Genomic DNA, 23,204 nt, shown 5'->3' on the forward strand with positions numbered 1-23,204 from the left:
AAATTAGGAACAAGAGATAGGCAGTCGCACCCCCCCCACCCCCCCCCCCCCCCCCCCCCCTGTTCTGACCTTCAATAAGATCATGGCTGCACTGATTGTGGCCTCAACTCTACAAATCTAGCTACATTAAATAATCTTTCACTCCTTATTATTCAAGAATATATGTATCGTTCCCTTAATAATATTAACTGACCACGACCCTCCAGGGAAGAGACCACACTCTGCAAGAGAAAACAAATTCTCCTCATCTTGTTATAAATGGGAAATCCCTTATTTTAAAACTGTCTCCCCTAGTTCTCTCACAAGGGGAAATATCCTTTCAGCATTCAGCCTGTTAATTCCCCTCAGGATCTTATATGTTTCAATAAGACACATGTTTCAAGAACAACTTGCATGACCTTTAATGTAGAAATATACATCAAAACACATTGATTATCAAGCCACATAAGTAGGTATTAGATGTTGATCAAAACTTGGTCAAATCGATAGGTTTTAAGGTGTGACTTAAAGGAGGAGAAGGAGGTAGAGATGTGGCGAGGATCAGGAAGAACATTCCAGAGTGTAGGGCTTGGGAGGCTGAAAATTCTGCCATAAATGGTGGATTACTTAAAATCTGAGATGTGCAAAGGCCAAAATTAGAAGAGCACATAGATCCTTTTCCTCTGAGAGTTGTAGGCTTGATGAGGTTACAGAGAAAAGGGCCTTGAAGGGATATAAATAAGAAAGAGTTTTTTAAAGTTGAGGCATTGTCAGGCCAGGAGTCCAGATTACTGAACATAAGATATTGAGCATCATTTCACATTAAGGCAGTATTTGATCAAATGTGGCAACCAAGGAGTCCCAGCAAAATTGACATCACTGGAATCAGAGGGAAAACTCTCCACAGGAGTCATCCTTGCACAAAGGAAGATGGTTCTGAAGATGGAGGTCAATCATCTCAAAGATCATTGTTGCAGGAGTTGCTTATGGTAGTGTCCTAAAGGTTCAATCACCTTCAGCTACGTCATCAATTACCTTCCGTCATAAGGTCAGAAGTGGGGGTGTTTGCTGATGACACCATTTGTAACTCCTCAGATACTGAAGCAGTCCTTGTCCAGCAGGACCTGGACAATATGTAGGCTTAGGCTTACAAGTGTGAAGTAATGATTGTGCCGCACAAATTCCAGGCAATGACTACCTCCAACAAGACAGACTCTAACCATTGCCCATTGACATTAAATCACATTCCCATTGCTGAATTCACTGCAATCAAATTCCTGGGGGTTACCATTGACCAGAAATTTAACTGGACCAGGCCTATAAATATTGTGGTGAATAGTGCTAAGGCTGTGCATTTGGTGCAGAGTAACTTACTTCCTACTCCCCAATGTTTGTCCACTGACCACTTTCCTGGTTGAGTGTAGCTCCAACAATGCTCAAGAAGTTCACCATTATTCAGGACAAAGCAGCCTGCTTCACTGACAACCCATTCACCACCTTAAAAATTCACTCCCTCAACCACCGACACACAGTAGCAGCAATAGAAACAATCTGCAAGATGCACAAAAGCAACTCGCCAGGCTCCTCAGACAGCATCTATCAAACCAGCAGAAACATGGGAACACCGTCATCAAGTTCCCCTTCAGGTTACACACCATCCTGATGAGGAAATATATCACCACTCCTTTACTGTTAATAGCTCAAAATCCTGGAACTTCCTTCCTAACAGTATTGTGGTACCCCTACGACACATGGACGACAAACAGTTAAGAAGGCAAATCACTACCACCTTACCACGGGCAATTAGGGACGGGGACTAAATGCTGGCTTAGGCAACAGTTCTCACATCCCATGAATAAATTTTAAAAAGGTGATTGGTTAATGGTAATTTGTGATAATTAGGAAACGGTGAGCTATAATTTTGGAAGAGTTCAGTTTTACAAAGGTTGTAATTTGGGAAGTCGGCCAAAAATGTAGATGGCCTGATGAATGAAGAGGATATGTGTTTTTAAGATTAGCTCTTGGTCAATAGGTTGCCAAGTTGAAAATAGTTTCTTTAGTTCTCACATTCTGGCCAGGGAGGGTGATGGAACCAAAAACATCAGCCTTCCATACTCCCTAATTCCTGCTTAATGTGATTGTGAATTGTAATGGATTCCACTCCTCAATGCACAGCTTGCACTTAACCACTTGTAGCACATCCCAATGGTCCATGCTTGATATGTTGACAGCAGTTTTGACACCTTCCCCCTTAGCCAATTCACTGTCCTGCCTTTATTCCAATCGACTGTCAAGTTATACGTTGGCTACTTGGTAACCACAGCTATCCGCTCTGGATATGGTTCATGAAACCCGTCAGGTAGCGAAGCAGGATTATTGAAGGATCTATCCTTACTACCACATGAGTAACAAGAAACAGGAGGAGGAGGTGCAAGAAGGATAGGAATAACAGAAGTATCAACTCTCAAAGCCCCTAGCTGTCACAGATTTCAGAGAGGAGTTCATCAAAGGACACTTCACCCTAGTCAACTGTGCATTTCCAGTCCAACAATCCTTATCACTATCATCCTTAGCATAACCATGTGATAATCTTCCTTCAGACCAGACTATCCCACTTCACTACAAATTTAAACAAGACCAGCAAATTTAGTATAAATGATAAATTCATCATTGTTCCTTTATGAACAGGAATAATGATGAATTATTCTCTTGTAAACTCTTGACCATGCCTTTTCATCATCTTTCCCTAGGATTCTCCAGGGGATAGGCTTTGGAACTTGCAAGGCTACTCGCTTCGACTGAGTACATTTTAGGAAGCCATTGTGAATAAGCAACTGGGCTTTACGTACTGCTTGCAAACTGCAGAAGCTTGTGTGGCTGAGAGCAGTCGGGGCCTAGCTAACTGTGTGGTACTCACTTTTTTCATTATTAATTAGATATTTTTCAAACCTAGTGTTAGTCAGGGGTTTAGAGTCTGAAACAAAGGTTGGAGGGTTGGAGTTGGGGCTTTGAAATCTGGAACTGAGAAAATGAATCAGCGGTCGGGGACCTGGAGGCCAGCAGACACACGATCTGGCAGCAATGATCATTGGAATTTTGCTTGGGGTAAATACATTTAGTTTGCACGATCCAAGATTGGTTGTTTCAAAAAACCAGTGCTGCACATGCACCAATTGCATGATGGGTGTGACAACTTAAGACTTCTTAAGGGCTGTTGGAGCTGCACTTAACAAGGCAAGTGGAGAAGTACTCCATCACGTTCCCAATTGCCTTGACAGACTTTAGGTAGTCAGGAGATGATCTATTCTCCACCTCATTCTGAGCCTCTGGCCTATTCTGATAGCCACAATATTTATATGGCTGGTCCAGTTCAGTTTTCGTCAATGTCAACCTTCAGGATATTGATAGTGGGGAATTCAGTAATGATAATGCAATTGAGTTTCAAAGGAGGATCGTTAGATTCTCTTTTGTTGGAGATGATCACTGCTTGGAATTTGTGTGGTATGAATTTTACTTGACATTTGTCAGCTCAAGCCTGGATATTTCCCAGCCTTGCTCATTTGAAAATTGACTGATTCAGTGTCTGGAGTTGTGAATGGTGCTGAACATATGCGCAAGCTTCAGCGAACACCCCCACTTTTGGCCTTATGATGGCAGGAAGGTCATTGGTGAAGCAGCTGAAGACAGCTGAGCCGAGGACACGATCCTGAGAAACTTCTGCAGCGATATCCTGGAGCTGAGGACTGACTCCAAACAACCACAACCACCTTCCTTTGTGTGGAGATGCTGGCGTTGGACTGGGATGAGCACAATAAGAAGTCTTACACCACCAGCTCAAAGTCCAACAGGTTTGTTTCAAACACTAGCTTTCAGAGCTCTGCTCCTTCCTCAGTTGAATGAAGAGGTAGGTTCCAGAAACATATATATAGACAAAGTCAAAGATGCAAGACAATGCTTAGAATGCGAGTCGTTGCAGGTAATTAAGTCTTTACAGGTCCAAAAGGAGCAACTGGAGAGAGGGATAATCACAGGTTATTGTGCCTGGAGGCGCAAATGCTTTAGGATACTTACCCAATGCCTTCACCTCTGCATGTTTAATTGCTTCCAACATTCCACCCACAAGCAGAAGTCCTGCGGACATCCTGTCTCACAATCAGGACCTGCAACATCATAATAAACTTCTGCTCCTGAGTAGTAAATTTCCAAATTGGTTTCCAACCCCATCTTAAAGTCTACCTCCAAAAAACTGGGACGATTCCATGCAATATTCCAGATGAGGTCAAACAAATGTTTTAAAAAGGTGACCTTTTCTTAGGTTGCCTGGACCCCAAACTCTGGGATGCCCTCTCCACATCTCCTTGCTCATCTCTCCTTTAAGACACTCCTTACAAGCTTCCTCTCTGACCAAGTTTTTTGTCATCTGACCTAATATCCCCTCATGTGACAATGGGTAATGCTATTTTTTAAATAATAGTCCAGCATTGGGACATTCAGCATATTTATATTGATATATCAAAATAAGGTTCTGTTGTTATTCACCATAACTTATTTGTTTTTGCAATCAATGCCTCTTTTATAAAGCACAAAGTATCCCATATGGCATTTTTTACCACTTTCTCAACCTGCTCTGTCATCTTCAATGATTTGTACACATATATCCCCAAGTCTCTCTGTTCCTGATACCCTTTTAGAATTGCACATCCGAGTCAATTTCATTAATATTTCCAAAGTGTGGTGGTATGACTAGGTTTACGTTACCTCAGAGTAGTGCTGCCATTGGCTCAGGCAGGTCATGTGTCTCTCTGCCAATTGGTTGAGGCTAGTCATGTGACTGCTCGCCGATTGGCCGAGAGGCCGGTAGCCCCTCCTATGAGGCGGGGTATAAGAACCCGTAGCAGCCGGCAGTCAGCCTTTCTCTGTAAGTCGACTGCCGGGCACACAACTAGTTCATTAAAGCCTGATATTTGGAACTTCTTCACGACTCGAGTCCAATTGATGGTGCATCACAAAGAAAAACAATTGGTCCTAATACTGATCTGGGAAATCCCACTGTGTATTTTCCTCCAGTCTGAGAGCTACTCAGTTAATTTTGCATCCATTTTACCGCTGTTATTTTTATTCCAAAGGGTTCAAATTTGCTGGTGAGCCTATGATGTGACATTTGATCAAAGACGTTTTGGAGGCCCACGCACAACATATCAACCTCATTACCCTATCAACCCTGTCTGTTATTTGGTCCCCATCAAAATCTAAATAAATTTCAAAACAAAATTACAGTAAACAGATTTAAACACTGTTGAAGTCCTGAACATTTGTTAATGACTGAAATAGAGCAGCATATTCTTCACATGAGTTGTCACTGAGATAACCCTGGAAGACTGCCTGCAAAGGGACAATTAGAAAGGAATAAAGGGATTGTTCCCTCCCTGATATCCACATTAAAAGCCATGTGCCTATCAGACTAATCAATCTTGTGAAAGATTTAGCAGTTAAATATTTACATGCAGGAAGAGGTGAGAGAGAAGGATGGGCATGATTTTGTGTATATCTATATATAGATAAAAAGTTAGTCTCACACTCACTTGCCATAGTGCATAACTGAATCGTAATCATATTCTGTGCCCAAATTATTCGTCTGCAATACGTCAAAATTATATTGTAGATCTGTAAAGAAAACATATTAAGCACTCATTAAAATGAGTCTGATTAGTTTGTTATGACACCCTGGGCGAGTGCATGGTCAAGTCCAGCCCCACAGATCCTGGAGTCGCAACATAAGTGAATAAACCAATAATTTGTGTTTAACTCTTGATTGCTCCAATGAGTTACAGACACTAAGCAAAACATTAACAGACAGTTTATTAATATTAAGAGGGACAGATGAATGAATATATATATATACATACATAAAGAAATAACAGAACAATGGTTTACCAGTCTACCTAATTCCAAAACCAGGTCCCACCCTCCACCCAGACGCACAAGACAAACACAAGGGAAGGGCTGGAGAGGATAGAAAAATAGGGTTAAAGGAAAATTTTGAGATGAGTCTTCACTGCTGTGGTTGTGACCTCTCCTTCCACAGATCTCTTATGCAGGACTGTTTTCCTTCTGTGTCTTTTAATTAAGAGAGCCTTCACAGATTTAGCTAGTCTGTAAAAATCGTCAGGTATCGACGTGCTGTTAGGTGAATTGGACATTCTGAATTCTCCCTCGGTTTACCCAAACAGGCACCGGAATGTGGTGGCTCGAGGCTTTTCACAGTAACTTTATTGCAGTGTTAATGTAGGCCTACTTGTGACAATAAAGATTATTATTATTATTCTTTCTGGACATATCTGACTGGCTCCATCAATCACAGGACACGATAGGAACTGGTTGAGTATCCTACATTCACCGATTGGCTGCTTGCCAAATCTCAAATCGACATCACAAGTTCTGCAATAGTGCCGAAAGGGACGTTTCTGGATCAGTAAATCGGAACAGGGGCGTTCCAGCTCTATCTAAAATCTGTAGTTTAACCAATAGAAATCCGAAATGGGGTCGCCATGTTGTAGTAGCTAACCAGAAGACTGCAGATCCAATCAGGCAGCAGGATGGGGATTAAAAGGGAAAGACAGACAAAATGTTAGAACATTATTTAAATGTCCTAACATACCTCCCCCTGAAAAATAAAACATTAGGACAAGGGTGTTTCATTATGAGGCATGCAAGACACATAACATCAACACATACCTGTACAAACTAGCCCCAATATAATTCTCCTGCCAGGTTTCGGCATAAGTATAATCTAACTTTTAAACACACGATAAAATACTTGCACTCACATTATGGTCTCCAAGAAATATATAAACAGTCGTTACAAGAAACGATTGCAACAACGAACGTGACAAAAACCTCTTGCGTTCTGGGTTTAAAATGTCTCTGTAAATGCAAGGAGTGAACAGTTCAGGGTGGCCAGTTCCGATTCGCGCTCCAACCTGGCTGTTGACTTCCCAGACTCTCCTCTTTGTTCCGTGAATTACATCAGGGTTGTGAGTTCCTGCAACATGTCCAACATGCATTGCTTTTCAGTTTCTAACTGAACCAGTCTCTGTGGTTCTGGTCGCTACAACGGTGATTTTGGTGATTCAAAAGGTTTGAGGTCCTCACCAGGGGTAATTAATGGAGTGACTTCTGGTGCTTCCATGCAGCTTAGTCTATACTCCATTGGCACCTTCACTATATCGGTTTCTTGCTGACCCTCAGATAACGCTAAGGAGCCTTCCTGATTGTCTCATGAACTTCTACACAAACTTTGAATGTTTCCTACAACTAGACTATGAGTAGAGTTGTCAACACTTTGAATGGTGTAGTGGGTTCACTGTTCACCAATAGATTCTTCTCACGTCATCCATCTTACATTCTCCCTTGGCCTTCACAGGGTCACCATCAGCAACAACAGCTAATGGCGACTCGACAGGCATTATTCCCTGGGCGAAAACTGTTATCCCCTCATCTGAGTTTTCATAACCACTGCCAGCATCTCTATTGTCGGAATAAGAGGAGGGGCATTGCTGATTCCATGAACATTTTGGGATTTCCTGATCTCTGTGGTTGCAGAACCATTATAGGATTTGCCAACCACTTTCCCCTTAACTCCCAAAAAAGATTGATGGCCAACTACTTCACCTTTCTGGTTATCATCTCTGCTACCTTGAAGAGGTGTGGTACACCTTCAAAAGGATATGGAGCAACCAGCCACTCGCTTGGTGTCTCTCCCCAGTCCCTACTGTCCTCGTCCTGACTAACTGACGCTGTGCAGTAAGGGAAAACCTGCTCCGGGAACTTCCTTCACCTGAAGGGAATGGCATTAGAGTTATCACAAGTGGTGATAAACTACCTTTTGGCAAGTCCAATTCACCTACCTCCTCTCAGTTACTACCTCCTTTACTAGCTTCAGAAGAATTGCTTGGCAGTGGTCAGTCAGACCCAAGGTCAAAGACAAGACTGTCATCTGACTCTTCCTCCCTACTAACACTCTTGTGTTATGGGCCAGGGTTTAGAAAACCCCAAAGTGTATCATGGAGTTCACCTGACCCACGACTTTTAATAGATTGTGGTTATGTGGAGCACAAGGGCCTACCTTACAGGTGTAGTGCAACAGAGAGTTAAAGTACTTTTAAATTAAAACAATGTTTATTTATGAAACCAGTTAACATTCAATAAAACCACAGTAAACACCTTAACAACTATCAACACCAATAAATTCCCCATAAAATACACTATTCTATAAGTAACTCTTAATCTTTCCTTGCAACATCCGCAAGACAAAAAAGAACCCTTTATACAGAAAGGCATCATGTTTAACTTCTCTACTGTGAGCAGTTACCACTTTGAAAATTACCAAATGAACATTTTTTAGCTTGCAGAGATTCATACACATCTTGCTGTGACTGCAGCTTCTACAAATCTAAAACAAAACTGAACATCCTGTAGCAGACAGCCAAAAGCGAAAAGCAGACAGATAGCCCAGCTCCACCCACACTTTGACATCACTGATAAACACACATTTCTTAAAGGTACATCCACTACAGCTATTTTATAAACACCCATTTCTTAAAGGTACTCTCACATGACACTCGCAACAAGTATTCACCATCACCTCATAACCGGACGTAGGACAAAGTCAAAATCTTTGTCTGCGTCCTCCTCCTTATCAACTTTCAAGCAATTGGTAATCAGAACTGAAATAGAAGTCAAGACTCTCGTCTAATTCCTCATCCTTACGGTCACCTTTAGTCTGAAAATGCTCAGGACCTGGTTCACTACCATGATCACTTGAAACAGGCTCAACGGCCATCAACATCTCTTTCTACAAGCCATTTATTGCCCAATGAGCTTTCCTAGCTCCTGCATGCCCATCAGTCGCAATTTCAGGCGCTAACTGCAGAACTTCCTTCGGCCTCTCTGTAACCATGGATGAAGCTACAACCTTCACTATCGCTAAATCATTCCCCAAAACTAAATCTATTCCTTCCACTTGGAATTCCTGAACCACGCCAACAACTACTGGGCGCTGACAATAAATTACGTTCCAATTCAATTTTATACAATGGAACTGGGATGCAACTTTCACCCACCCCAGCAACAAATACCTCAGCTTTCACTGAGCTCTCTAGAGGAAAGACCAAATTCTTCTACAGCACAAGAGTTTGAGTAGCCCCTGTGTCTCTTAAAGTGGTTATGGGTTCCATCTTTCCACCACCGGATGGAGCTGGATACATACAGGATGTTCAGGTCAGTGCAATATCAATCATCGGCCACCAGATGGTGTGGCACCAGGATTCTCAAATCAGTGTTAATTCCACTCCTCTACCACCAGATAGAGCTCTATCACCTTGTGAACGTACCACAGCTTCCTTCCTGGGTAAACAGTTTTATTCCCCTTTGCCTGAACTCAAAGCCAAAGGCTCAGCAATCTCCTCCCTAGCTTCCCAGAGAATCCTAGGATAAATCCCATCCGGCCCAGGGGACTTATCTATTTTCACACTTCCAGAATTGCTAACACCTCCTCCTTATGAACCTCAAGCCCTTCTCGTCTAGTAGCCTGTATCTCAGTATTCTCCTCAACAACATTGTCTTTTTCCTGCGTGAATACTGATGAAAAATATTCATTTAGCACCTCTCCTGTCTCCTCGGACTCCACGCACAACTTCCCACTACTGTCCTTGACTGGCCCTACTCTTACCCTAGTCATTCTTTTATTACTGACATACCTAGAGAAAGCTTTAGGGTTATCCTTGATCCTACCCGCCAAAGACTTTTCATGTCCCCTCCTGGCTCTTCTTAGCTTTCTCTTTAGTTCCTTCCTAGCTAACCTGTAACTCTCGAGCACCCTAAATGAATCTTCATGTCTCATTTTTACATAAGCCTCCTTCTTTCTCTTGACAAGTGATTCAACTACTTTAGTAAACCACGGCTCCCTCGCTCGACCACTTCCTCTCTGCCTGACAGGTACATACTTATCAAGGATATGCAGTAGCTGTTCCTTGAACGAGCTCCACATTTCAATTGTGCCCATCCCCTGCAGTTTCCTTCCCCATCCTATGCATCCTAAGTCTTGCCTCATCGCATCATAATTGCCTTTAACCCAGGTTCGATCCCGGCTCTGGGTCACTGGATATGTGGAGTTTGCACATTCTCCCCGTGCTTGCGTGTGTTTCGCCACCACATCCCAAAGGTGTGCAGGTTAGGTGGATTGGCCCTGCTAAATTGCCCCTTAGTTGGAAAAAATTAATTGGGTACTCTCATTTTTGCTAAAATTAAAAAAAGGGTGGTGCTATGGCTGAATTTTATGAGGGTTCTCACTTTTGTCTTTTGCTTTTGCTCCCAGTTCGCCTCAGCACTGGTGCAGTCCTGCTCCTTTCCGATTAGTTTGAGGGCTCTTTCCTCAAATGGTGTACAGCTTAGGACAGAATGTGAAAGTTTGATGAGAAGGAGTTTGATGCAGGAGGGAGGGCAGTACTTGTTTGCTTTTCTAACTTTTCCACCCTGTCGGAATTGGTGTCTGCTGTTCTTCAGGGGAAGAGGTGAGCTGTTGGTGAATATCCGCTAAGTGATCAAGGTCTATTTTCTGAAGGTTTAAATTTGTCCTGCAGTTTGTGACAAAATTAATATTTACAAGAAAATAAATAATTGAATGTTATTAGTTATAATTAGTTAAATACTGAAAGTATGGCAGGGCAGGTGATGTGTTAAGGTTGCAGCATGTGGGAGTTCATGGATACTGGTGTTATCCAGAACAAGCACATCTGCAATAATTCTCTGTGGCATGAGGAGCTTTGGTTCAAAGTAATTGATCTGGTGTTTGAGCTGTAGACACTGCAACACATCAAGGAGAGAGAGGGAGAGAGAGTTTTACGTGGACACTTTATTTCAGGAGGCGGTCACACCCCTTAGGACTGAATCGTCTGGTTTGGGAAGAGGTCAGGGACAGGAGGGTGTGACTGCAGCTGGAAAAGATAAGGGGACCTGGGGGGCAGGAGTGTCAGCCAATGCAATTGTCCAAAAGATTTAGCTTGTTTGGATGAGTGTGGGGGCTGCAGGGTAGATGAGCTAACTGACCAGCAGGTACTGGTAACCTCTGTAGCCTGCGTACTGGTATCCAACCTGTGTTCCATTCAGAACACGAATGGATGACACCTTTTCCTGGTATCCATGAGCATGGAAACTTTTTATATTGTTATCAATAATTTCTTTTTTTTTCCAGTAAAGTTAGGGGGCTGGGTTCTCCGTTTTAGTCGTTAAGTGCTGGTGCAGGCGCTGCATGTGTGGTCTTTTACAACTGAAAAACTAGTGCGAATCACTGACCGATTCTGGCGCCCGTGAGGGGCGAGCACTGGCCCCAACTTCCCATGCCGAAAACAGGCGGAGAAAGGACGGGTCCTAGGCCGTGCATGCGCACGGCTGACGAACTGCAGCGGACACGCCGGCCGTGTGCAGACCTAAACCGCCATCCGAGACTCCACAGCCCACCCCATGGCCACCCGCCATCAATCCCCCAGCCCTCGCAGACCCACACCCCCCCCAGCAGCCAACGGCACAGATCCCGGCCTAGTGTTGCAGCGCCAAACACAATCTACAGCCGCATGCCAGGTTCATGATTTTTGGGACCACACGTGTCCCGCGCCGTCAGGAACTCAGCCCATCGGGGACGGCGCATCACGGGTGAGCTAGCCGATGAGGCACCAAGGACACTGCGACTGCATGCGTCACAATGATGCCATTTCAGAGGGGGCGGAGCATGGCTGATCGGCGTCAAACTGACGCCAGCCTCAATTTTGGCATTAGAGCTCATTCTCCTCCATCCGATCACCAAACATGTTTTCGGCACGTTTCTACAAAGTACAATCTGTGTTCTTGTCGTCCAGTTTCACAGGTTTGAAGGAAGCAAGATTATCACTCTAGCAACTGTTTGTCCAAGTATCCCAGGAGGGAAATTCTCCTTCCTCAAGTACAAATTGTTTATCCTTCCTGCCTGTCTGCTTGCAGCCAACCACAGTCCAGCGTGGATCACAAGAGATCCAACTTTTCACAATTCAGTTTCTTTCAATTGGGACATGACTGACCATGGTACTTTGGTACAGGAAGCCATTCAAGTGGGGGGAACACATAAGAAGGTAGTAGTAATAGTGGACAGTAAATTGAGGGGGATTGACACTGTTCTTTGCAGCAAGGAGCTACTGTGTTGCTTGCCTTGTACTAGAGTTTGGGACTCCAGGCTTCAGAGAAACTTTCAGTGGAGGGGGAGGATCCTGTTGTTGTGGTCCATGTGGAGGCTAAAGGCTTAGGCAGTACAAGGAAAGAGGTTTTGCAAGGACAGTTTGAAGAGCTGGGAATTAAATTAAACAACACAACTTCCAAGATGTTGGGCAGGACTCTCTGTTTTAGAGACTAACTGCTGATGCCGGGACTGAATTGCGGGTGTTCTATAGTCCTGATACAGTGCCAGTCCCAGAGCCATGTGGAACTAGTGTGATTGTAATGCATGCCAGCATGTGATTCGCTGGGGTCAGGATTCTCACTCGAGAGCCTACAATCTGAAGCCACCTCTAAGCACTTCACTCCCCATACAACTCTCATTCCAGCCATGAAGATGCTACCCCGAACAGTGGCACCGAGATTCACCAAACCAGGGCTGGAGACACTGCTGAATGCCGCGGCGGATAGTCGGGACACCCTGTTCCCCGGGGTGAGAAGGGGGCTGCCACACGCCAACACAGCCTAACAATCGACGCCGGCCCCCGGATCGCCCGGCCCAGTTCCCGGAGCTCCCGACCCAACCACCGACGACGAGGTCCAGCACAACTCAATCTCGAGAGGCCCGCCCAGCGATCCAACACAGAGAGGCCCGCCCTACCTGGAGATGGAAGAAAGGAAAATCCACGTGGAGGCCCGACCGGGCCTATTTCAAGACCCAACCCCAGGAGCAGCCAAGAAAGGAACAGACCACGGGACCCAGCCCAACCGACCTCAGGAAACCCCTGCCCACAACCCAGGCCCCCAAAATGGCAGAGACCCCACGTGAGGACCCGAAAGCACTGCAAGGTATTCCCGGGCGCGCAGAATGCCGGGACCCATCCGGATCGCAAATATGCCCCCCCCCAGCAATTCCACTACCTCAGTGCCCGGGACCCTACCAGATGCGACCCCGGAAACGTAACCAGCGCCCTGGCCCTGCTAGCACCCCGGCCCCCGCCAGTCACAACCCCGGAAGCGTAACCAGCGCCCTGGTCCCCGCCAGCGCCCTGGACCCCGCCAGACGCAACCACCTACCTTGCACAACGTCAGACGTCTCCAATTGGATCCCAGGACCATCCAGCCGCAGTCGCCAACCGAGGAAACGAGAGAAACGTGGCGGTCTGCAGGTTAGACTGAAGCAACGCGGTTTCAAGACACCCCTCTCCCCAGCATATTCCTGGCAAACATTCAAGCGATCGAAAACAAGTGGGATGAACTTAATGCTGGACTTACCTCTCAGAGGGAAGTAAGAGACTGCTGCGTGCTCAGTTTCACAGAGACATGGCTCAACCCCGCCTCACCAGACTGTGCCATGCAATCTGAAGACTTCCCAATTCATGGCGGGGACCGCACAACGTCATCAGGCAAAGCAAAGGGTGGAGGGGTTTGCATCCTCATCAACTCCCAGTGCTTGGATGCAGCAACCTATTGCTCCCCGGACCAGGAATACGTGACCGTGAAGTGCCGTCCAAACTATCTTCCACGCGAGTTCACTTCAGCCATTACACAGCAGTCTTCATCCCTCCCCAGGCAGAAGTGAGGAAGGCGCTGGATGAACTGTACGCAGTTATAAACAACGGTGAAACAGAACACCCGGTGGCCTTGTTCATCGTGGCCGGAGACTTCAACAAGGCCAACTTCAAGAATGTACTGAGAAAATTCCACCAGCTCATCTCCTGTCCCACCAGGGACAACAACACTCTTGACCACTGCTACTCAAAAATCCAGGGCGTCTACCATTCCATCCCTACTGAAGGACAGAGCTGAAGCGTTCAAGGCAGACGACCCTGTCCTATACAAGAAATCCAGGTATGACCTCCGCAAAGCCATCCGAGATGCCAAGAGAGAATATCAAACTAAGCTAGAGTCACAGACAGACTCTCGGCGGTTGTGGCAAGGACTAAGCAACATAACGGGCTACAAAGCGAAGCCGAGCAGTATCTCTGGCAGCAGTGCACCCCTCCCCGATGAACTTAACGCATTCTATGCTCGGTTTGAGCAGGTAACCAACAACCCGCTATCGAGTGCCCCAGCAACCCATAATTCACCCATACCCACCATCACAGTTTCCGAAGTCAGATCGGCCTTCCTGAAAGTGAACCCACGGAAGGCGATGGGCCCGGACGGGATCCCTGGTCGTGCACTCAGAACCTGCGCGGACCAGCTGGCAGAGGTTTTCACAGACATCTTTAACCTATCCCTACTCCACTCCGAGGTCCCCACCTGCTTCAAGAAGACCACCATCATACCGGTACCAAAGAAGAACCAGGCAACGTGCCTCAATGACTACCGCCCGGTGGCCCTGACGTCAGTTGTAATGAAGTGCTTTGAGAGGCTGATCATGAAGCGCATCACCTCCATACTCCCGGAATGCCTTGACCCACTTCAATTCGCATACCGTCGCAACCGGTCCACATCAGATGCCATTTCCCTGGCCTTACACTCATCCCTAGAGCATCTCGAAAACAAGGACTCCTACATCAGACTGCTATTTATTGACTACAGCTCCGCCTTCAACACCATAATCCCAGCCAAGCTCATATCAAAGCTCCAAAACTTAGGACTTGGCTCTCCACTCTGCAACTGGATCCTTGACTTTCTGACCAACAGACCACAGTCAGTAAGAATGAACACCAACACCTCCTCCACAATAGTCCTCAACACCGGTGCCCCGCAAGGCTGCGTACTTAGCCCCCTACTCTACTCCCTGTACACACACGACTGCATGGCAAAACTTGGTTCCAACTCCATCTACAAGTTTGCTGACGATACGACCATAGTGGGCCGGATCTCGAACAACGACGAGTCTGAATACAGGAGGGAGATAGAGAACATAGAACATAGAACAGTACAGCACAGAACAGGCCCTTCGGCCCTCGATGTTGTGCCGAACAATGATCACCCCACTTAAACCCATGTAACCCGTATACCCGTAACCCAACAATCCCCCCATTAACCTTACACTACGGGCAATTTAGCATGGCCAATCCACCTAACCCGCACATCTTTGGACTGTGGGAGGAAACCGGAGCACCCGGAGGAAACCCACGCACACACGGGGAGGACGTGCAGACTCCACACAGACAGTGACCCAGCCGGGAATCGAACCTGGGACCCTGGAGCTGTGAAGCATTGATGCTAACCACCATGCTACCGTGAGGCCCCTAATGGAGTGGAGAACCTAGTGGAGTGGTGCAATGACAACAATCTCTCCCTTAATGCCAGCAAAACTAAAGAGCTGGTCATCGACTTCAGGAAGCATAGTACTGTACACACCCCTGTCAGCATCAACGGAGCTGAGGTAGAGATGGTGAGCAGCTTCAAATTCCTAGGGGTGCACATCACCAAAAATCTATCCTGGTCCACTCATGTCGACGCTATCACCAAGAAAGCACAACAGCGCCTTTACTTCCTCAGGAAACTAAGGAAATTTGGCATGTCCACATTAACCCTTACCAACTTTTACAGATGCACTATAGAGAGCATCCTCTCGGGCTGCATCACAGCCTGGTATGGCAACTGCTCGGCCCAGGACCGCAAGGAACTTCAGAGAGTCGTGAATACCGCCCAGTCCATCACACGAACCTGCCTCCCATCCATCGATTCCATCTACACCTCCCGCTGCCGGGGGAAAGCAGGCAGCATAATCAAGGATCCCTCCCACCCGGCTTACTCACTTTTCCAACTTCTTCCATCGGGCAGGAGATTCAGAAGTCTGAGAACACGGACGAACAGACTCAAAAACAGCTTCTTCCCCACTGTCACCAGACTCCTAAACGACCCTTTTATGGACTGTCCTCATTAATACTACACCCTGTCTGCTTCATCCGATGCCAATGCTTATGTAGTTACATTGTATATATTGTGTAGCCCTATTATGTATTCTTTTGTACTTTCTTGAATTCTGTTCAATTCCCTTTCTTCCAATGTACTGAATGATCTGTTGAGCTGCTTGCAGAAAAATACTTTTCACTGTACCTCGGTACACGTGACAATAAACAAATCCAATCCAATCCAATCCAATCCATCCTCTGACCGAACTTTGGGAAATCAAACCATAAGACGGTGCTCCTTCTCCCGGCATACAAGCAGAAACTCAAGTGGGAGAATCCAGCTAAGATCCAGCTAAGACTCGGGATCTGCTGATGACCCCCGCCCTCCACTGTAACTCCACAAAACCACAAATCACATGCCCAGGGATGACACTGACCTCTCATCACTGTTGTCACTGGCACCCTCCACCAATGTAGAGGCACTGTCCTCGGTTGGACACTACAGGGAAGAGAGTCCTGGACACTATCTGATGCACAGCGCACACATGTAGCGGTACATCAGATGGAGTTAGGAACCCCTGAGGGGGCATACGGTCAGAGGACAGCCCGACCCCAGGGACAAGCTGTCGTCCAGACAGGTCTTGCGCATCTGGCAAGGGCAGTCCCTTCAATGCCGGAGATGCAGAGCTCAGGACCACAGCAGGGGGTTTCAGCAACCATCCAGTGTCTGCAGGTGCAGTTGGATGAGTCCAACAGCCTGCAGGGTCAGGAAGCGGTGCTGAACAGGTGTGACACCCAGGCTAACACTGAACAAAGAACAAGGAAAAGTACAGAACAGGAACAGGCCCTTCGGCCCTCCAAGCCTGCGCGAATCATGCTGCCCGTCTAAACTAAAATCTTCTACACTTCTGGGGTCCGTATCCCTCTATTCCCATCCTATTCATGTATTTGTCAAGTTGCCCCTTAAACGTCACTATCGTCATTGCTTCTACCACCTCCTCCGGCACGGAGTTCCAGGCACTCACTACCCTCTGTGTAAAAAACTTGCCTCGCACATCTCCTCGAAACCCTGCACCACGCACCTTAAACCTATGACCCCTAGTAATTGAACCCTCGACGCTAGGAGAAAGTCTCTGACTATCCACTCTGTCTCTGCCCCTCATAATTTTGTAGACCTCTATCAGGTCGGCTCTCAACCTTCTTCATTCCAGTGAGAACAAACCAAGTTTATTCAACCTCTCCTCACAGCCACTGCCCTCCATACTAGGCAACATCCTGGTAAGTCCCTTCTGCACCCTCTCTAAAGCCTCCACGTCCTTCTGGTAGTGTGGTGACCAGAATTGAACACTAGACTCCAAATGTGACCTAACTAAGGTTCTATACAGCTGCAACATGACTTGCCAATTTATATACTCAATGCCCTAGCCAATGAAGGCAAGCATGCCGTATGCCTTCTTGACTACCTTCTCCACCTGTGTTGCCCCTTTCAGTGACCTGTGGACCTGCACACCAAGATCTCTCTGACTGTCAATAGACATGAGGGTTCTACCATTCACTGTATATTCCCTACCTGTATTAGACCTTCCAAAATGCATTACCTTACCTCACATTTGTCCGAATTAAACTCCATCTGCCATCTCGCCGCCCAAGTCTCCAAATGATCTAAATCCTGCTGTATCCTCTGACAGCCCTCATCGCTATCCGCAATTCCACCAACCATTGTGTTGTCCGCAAACATACTAATCAGACCAGTTACATTTTCCTCCAAATCATTTATACATACTACAAACAGCAAAGGTCCCAGCACTGATCCCTGTGGAACACTACTAGTCACAGCCCTCCAACAAGAAAAGCACCTTTCCATTACTACTCTCTGCCTTCTATGACCTAGCCAGTTCTGTATCCATCTTGCCAGCTCACTTCTGATTCAGTGTGGCTTCACCTTTCGTACCAGTCTACCACGAGGGAACTAGTCAAAGGCCTTACTGAAGGCCATATAGACAACGTCCACTACCCTACCTGCATCAATCACCTTTGTGACATCCTTGAAAAACTTTATCAAGTTAGTGAAACACGACCTCCACTTCACAAAACCATGCTGCCTCTCGCTAATATGGCCCCCTGCTTCCAAATGGGAGTAGATCCTGCCTCGAAGAATTCTCTCCAGTAATTTCCCTACCACAGACTTAAGGCTCACTGGCCTGTAGTTCCCTGAATTATCTTTGATACCCTTCTTCAACAAAGGAACAACATTGGCTATTCTCCAGTCCTCCGGGACATCACCTGAAGACAGTGAGGATCCAAAGATTTATGTCAAGGCCTCAGCAATTTCCTCTCTTGCCTCCTTCAGTATTCTGGGATAGATGCCATCAGGCCCTGGGGACTTATCTGGCGTAATATTTTTCAAGACGCCCAACACCTCGTCTTTTTAGATCTCAATGTGACCCAGGCTATCTACACACCCTTCGTCAGACTCAACATCCACCAATTCCTTCTCTTTGGTGAATACTGGTGCAAAGTTACCTGCACAGGTGACGTCCAGGATGGAGGCCTTGGGGAGAAGTTACCGCCATGGGTTAAGATGTCCAAGGCTTGGGATCCTCTGTGTGGGCGGTGGCCAAGGCACAGGACAGGGTGGCCATGTAACAGGCAGCCATGTACCAGGGCCACAGTCACAACGGGTGCAGGCGTTGAGGGCATTGGCCTGTGTTGGATGGTCTGAGGCGGTCCTCGAGTGACTTGGTCCAGTCCCAAAGGACTCCCACTCCATGGACACTGAGACCCTGATCGAGAAGAGAGTGGGCCTCCAGGACTGGCAGCGCCTGGTAACGGGGGAGCCCCCGGAGTTCGCTCCAGCCACACGCCTATCCCAAGGAGTAGCCCAGCGGCCATCAGGCATCCTGAGGGAGAAGGAGGAGATGGGGCACGTGCCGATAACTCCTAAGGTAACACTCTGCCGCCACCTGCCAGTAGGGCATCACACAGCCAACTCAAGGGCAATGCCCACTGTAGCCCCTATGGATTTACTGTCCGGGGAGAGTGGTGAAAATGGCCAGGGACGTGGACACCTCATCCTCCTCCCCCACTACCACATCCTGTCTGCAACCCCCTCCATGATACATACCTGCTGCACTACAGGGTGCTTGCGCTGGATTGGCAATAACACCAGATCAGGTCCATGGGATGGAGGATGATGACAATCCGCTCTGCGATGAGCTCTGGTGCTCCGCATCATTCAACAATGTCTGACTCCTGCACACATTAGCACTTTCCACCATCCACCTGGGTGATCCCTGCATGCGAGCATGCCATTCTATCACACGGTGTCATAGAATCCCTGGGGTGACGGTGATGGGGACGGTTGGGGGGTGGGGGAGGCTGGGAATCCCGGGCCACCCTCAACATCTGCCCATTTGCCTCTCTCTGGCCAGCCAAGACCAACCCACCCCTCACACCCATCTGACAGAGCACTGAGATTGGTTGTCAGTGGTAACAGGTGTTAAATGTGAACAAATATTTACAGATTTGTGCCCTAGACCCAATCACTACACTGTGCTCTCCGTGCCAACTTAACTAGTGTCTAACTTTCTGGCCTTACGAGCCGTACTGCTTTGTGTTGGTGGATCCAAGACAGTACATCAGGAATGGAGGCGACCTGCTGTAATTTCCGCCCTGCAACCTGGGTCCCCATTGGCGGCCGTCTTTAGGGGCGACCGGGCCTGGATCAGCCCAGCAGTTGCTCAGGTGTCCCAGGTGGTGTGGTGCCACCCTGTTCTGGCTGCTCCCCACCAGATGCACTGTTAGCAAGAAAATAATATATAGATTAATAAAAGATGTTCTCGGTCAAAAGCAACACATTGGGAGTGGGAAACCGATAGGCAAAGGCTCAGCCAGAAACCTTAAGAAAACTTGCACTCAGGATAATTTAATCATCTTACAGGACATTATAATAATGGGGAACGCACGTCACAAGACTATGGCCCAAGCTTGTCTGCAGGAGATTCATTGTTCTACCCAGAGCAGGGAATACAAACCCACTCATCAAGGAGTAACGGCAATATTTCAGGTTAAGAGGAACATTTTGAACATGATTTGGTAAGTTGTAAAACCCATTATATGAGTAAATTGGTTTCCCATTAAGGGGCTCAGGAAACATCTCCGCCAATACTTACTGATCAGATTGTAGTGTATGAAATTGATCGATGACGTCAATGCTTATCTGTAACTGTGAGTAAACTTACAATACATATGCATAAAATCCCTGTAAAAAGCAGAACAGACTCATGCTAACTGAAGGCAACAACATCTTCTGGATTCTCATGTTGTGCACACAGCCATGTTTCAGATGAACAAAAGTTTTACCATGTGGTTACAAATGGACTGAGCATTTCTTCCCTCCAACACTAATAAAGATTATTATGCATGTGGGAATTGAAATGTGTACATGCGGCTGCAGCTTCTCAGCCTCCCAAGTGTCAATTTCAGACCTGGCAAATCCATGACTGGTTTTCATTGGAATCAATAATGTTCCACATGGCGCCAGTGCTAGCCCCTTAATCGTAGCTGAAATTCTATGATTCTATGTATGATAGCCTAGCTATCAAAATATACACACATCAGGAGGATACCTGACACAGCCATTTCTTTATGTTTAAGTTAAAATGTAACTTACGTCAGCCTGAACTTCTACTGCACTGAAGTCTCACAACAATCCAACTCTGATGATTCCTTTCAGATTCATTTCACTGAAACATAGTTATAGAAAAGACTCATCTCCACAGTATGACAAGTCTAAACATTCGTCATGGCTAAACCCAGACACAGAGCCTCTTGCTGCTTGGGATTAATTTCCCAAATTTAGAATAAAAATCTGGAACTAAAAGTCTAATGATAAACATTGTCGATTGTGGTTCTGGTTCACTAACGACCGTCAGGAGAATGAATTCTGACATCTATTCTCACCTGTCGGTTCTACATGTGACTCCAGACCCACAGCAATGTGGTTGACTCTTAAATGACCTCTGAAATTGCCTAGCAAGCCATTTAGTTGCATCAAATTGCTAAAAAGTCTAAAAGGAACTAAACTGGATGGACAACCTGACATCAACACATGTATCGGAAACAGCAAACTCAGCTCTGCTGACCCTGTGAAATCCTTCTTACTACCATTTGGAAGCTAGATGGGTTGGCTAATTGAATGCAAGCAACATCCTGACAAAGTTATTCTCAAAGAATCACATCTTACAGATAATGCCCCAGACACCACCATCACCATCCCTCAGTATGTCCTATCTCAACATCACGACAGACCCAGCAAGGTGGTAACACAGAAGGGAGTTACCCAGGGAAGAATGACTCCGGATCATGGTATAGAACATAGAACAGTACAGCACAGAACAGGCCCTTCGGCCCTCGATGTTGTGCCGAGCAATGATCACCCTACTCAAACCCACGTATCCACCCTATACCCGTAACCCAACAACCCCCCCCCCCCTTAACCTTACATTTTAGGACACTACGGGCAATTTAGCATGGCCAATCCACCTAACGCGCACATCTTTGGACTGTGGGAGGAAACCGGAGCACCCGGAGGAAACCCACGCACACACGGGGAGGACGTGCAGACTCCGCACAGACAGTGACCCAGCCAGGAATCGAATCTGGGACCCTGGAGCTGTGAAGCATTTATGCTAACCACCATGCTACCGTGCTGCCCACTCCCTCTATCTTGATGATAATTATGAACCACACCCCCTCAGCTGATGAATCAGAACTCCTCCACATGGATCACCACTGAGCACAGCAAGAGGGTCATAATGTACTCTGGATGGGGGACTTCAATGTCCATGACCAAGAATGCCTTGGTAATATGATTACCAACCAAAATGGCTGGTTCCTGAAGGAAGCAACTGCTAGACTCGGTCTGTGGGAGGTGGTATTAGAAAAACAAGAGGAAAAACATACATGACCTCAACCTCATCAGCCTGCCTGCTGCAGAGCATCTATCCATGATAGTATTCATAGGAGTAACCACTGCACAGCCCTTGTGAAGATAAAGTCCCATCTTCAAATTCAGGATACCCTTCATCGTGTCATATGGTACCATCACCATGCTAAATTCCGAACAGACTGAGCATCTCAAGGCTGGACATCCATGAGGCACTATAGGCCATCAGCAGCAGGCTCAAAATTGTACTCAACCACAATCTGTAACATCATGGCCCGCATATTCCCTGCTCTGACAATACCAGTGAGCAAGGAGGTCATCCCTGGTTCAATGAATAGTGCAGAGATGATGCCAGAAGCACCTGGCATATCTAAAAAGGAAGTGTAAAACTGATGAAGCTGTTAAACAGCACTACATGTGTGACTAACGGGATTACCCTTAGTGACCAAAAAAGGTTCGGAGGGGTTATTGGGTTCTGGGGATAGGGTGGAAGTGAGGGCTTAAATGGGTCGGTGCAGACTTGATGGGCCGAATGGCCTCCTTCTGCACTGCATGTTCTATTAGCAACATGTGATAGACAGGGCAAAGCAATTCCACAACCAATGAATCAGATCCAAGTTCTGCGATCCTGCTGCATCCAGTTGCGAATGATGGCAGACAACTAAACAACTCACTAGATGACAAGGTGGCATTAATATTCCCATCTTCGATGATGGGTGCAGCACAACAGTGCAAGATGTAAGGCAGGCTGAAGCATTTGCAACAATCATCAGAGAGAAGTACCAGGTGAATGATCCATCCTGACCTCTTCCGAAGGACCCCAGCATTACAAGTGTCAATCTGAAGCCAATTTGATTCACTCCACATTATATCAAGAAACAGCTGAAGGCACTGGGTACTGCAAAGGTTATGGGGCCTTGACAATATTCTGGCAACAGAATTGAAGACTTGAGCTCCAGAACGTACTGTGCCCCTGTCATGTGAGAGTACCTTTAAGAAATTGATGTTTATAAATGGGTGTGTATATACGTATCTGTAGTGAGAGTACCTTTAAGAAATGGGTGTTTATTACTGCAGTGATGTCAGACAGTGGGTGGAGCTGTGCTGCTGGTCAGCTTTTTACTTTCGTTTTAGGCTGTTTGCTGCAGGGTGTGTTTTAGTTTCATTTTCAGAGCTGGAAAGCTGCAGTCCCAGCCAAAAGGTGTATTAGAGTATCTCTCTAT

The 23,204-nt window shown here is 46.5% G+C and overlaps 1 protein-coding gene across 1 annotated transcript in view; it reads right to left on the minus strand.

Moving 5' to 3' along the window:
• Window positions 1-23,204, minus strand: part of LOC119970934 (astacin-like metalloendopeptidase) — a 151,451-nt gene that overhangs the window by 101,793 nt on the left and 26,454 nt on the right. Inside the window, exon 5 of the mRNA XM_038806044.1 lies at window positions 5,562-5,643. Within this exon, the coding sequence (XP_038661972.1) occupies window positions 5,562-5,643 (82 nt within the window). The remainder of the gene's footprint in view (window positions 1-5,561; window positions 5,644-23,204) is intronic.

The sequence above is a fragment of the Scyliorhinus canicula genome, chromosome 9, assembly GCF_902713615.1.
Source record: "Scyliorhinus canicula chromosome 9, sScyCan1.1, whole genome shotgun sequence".
NCBI classification, from domain to species: Eukaryota; Metazoa; Chordata; class Chondrichthyes; order Carcharhiniformes; family Scyliorhinidae; genus Scyliorhinus; species Scyliorhinus canicula.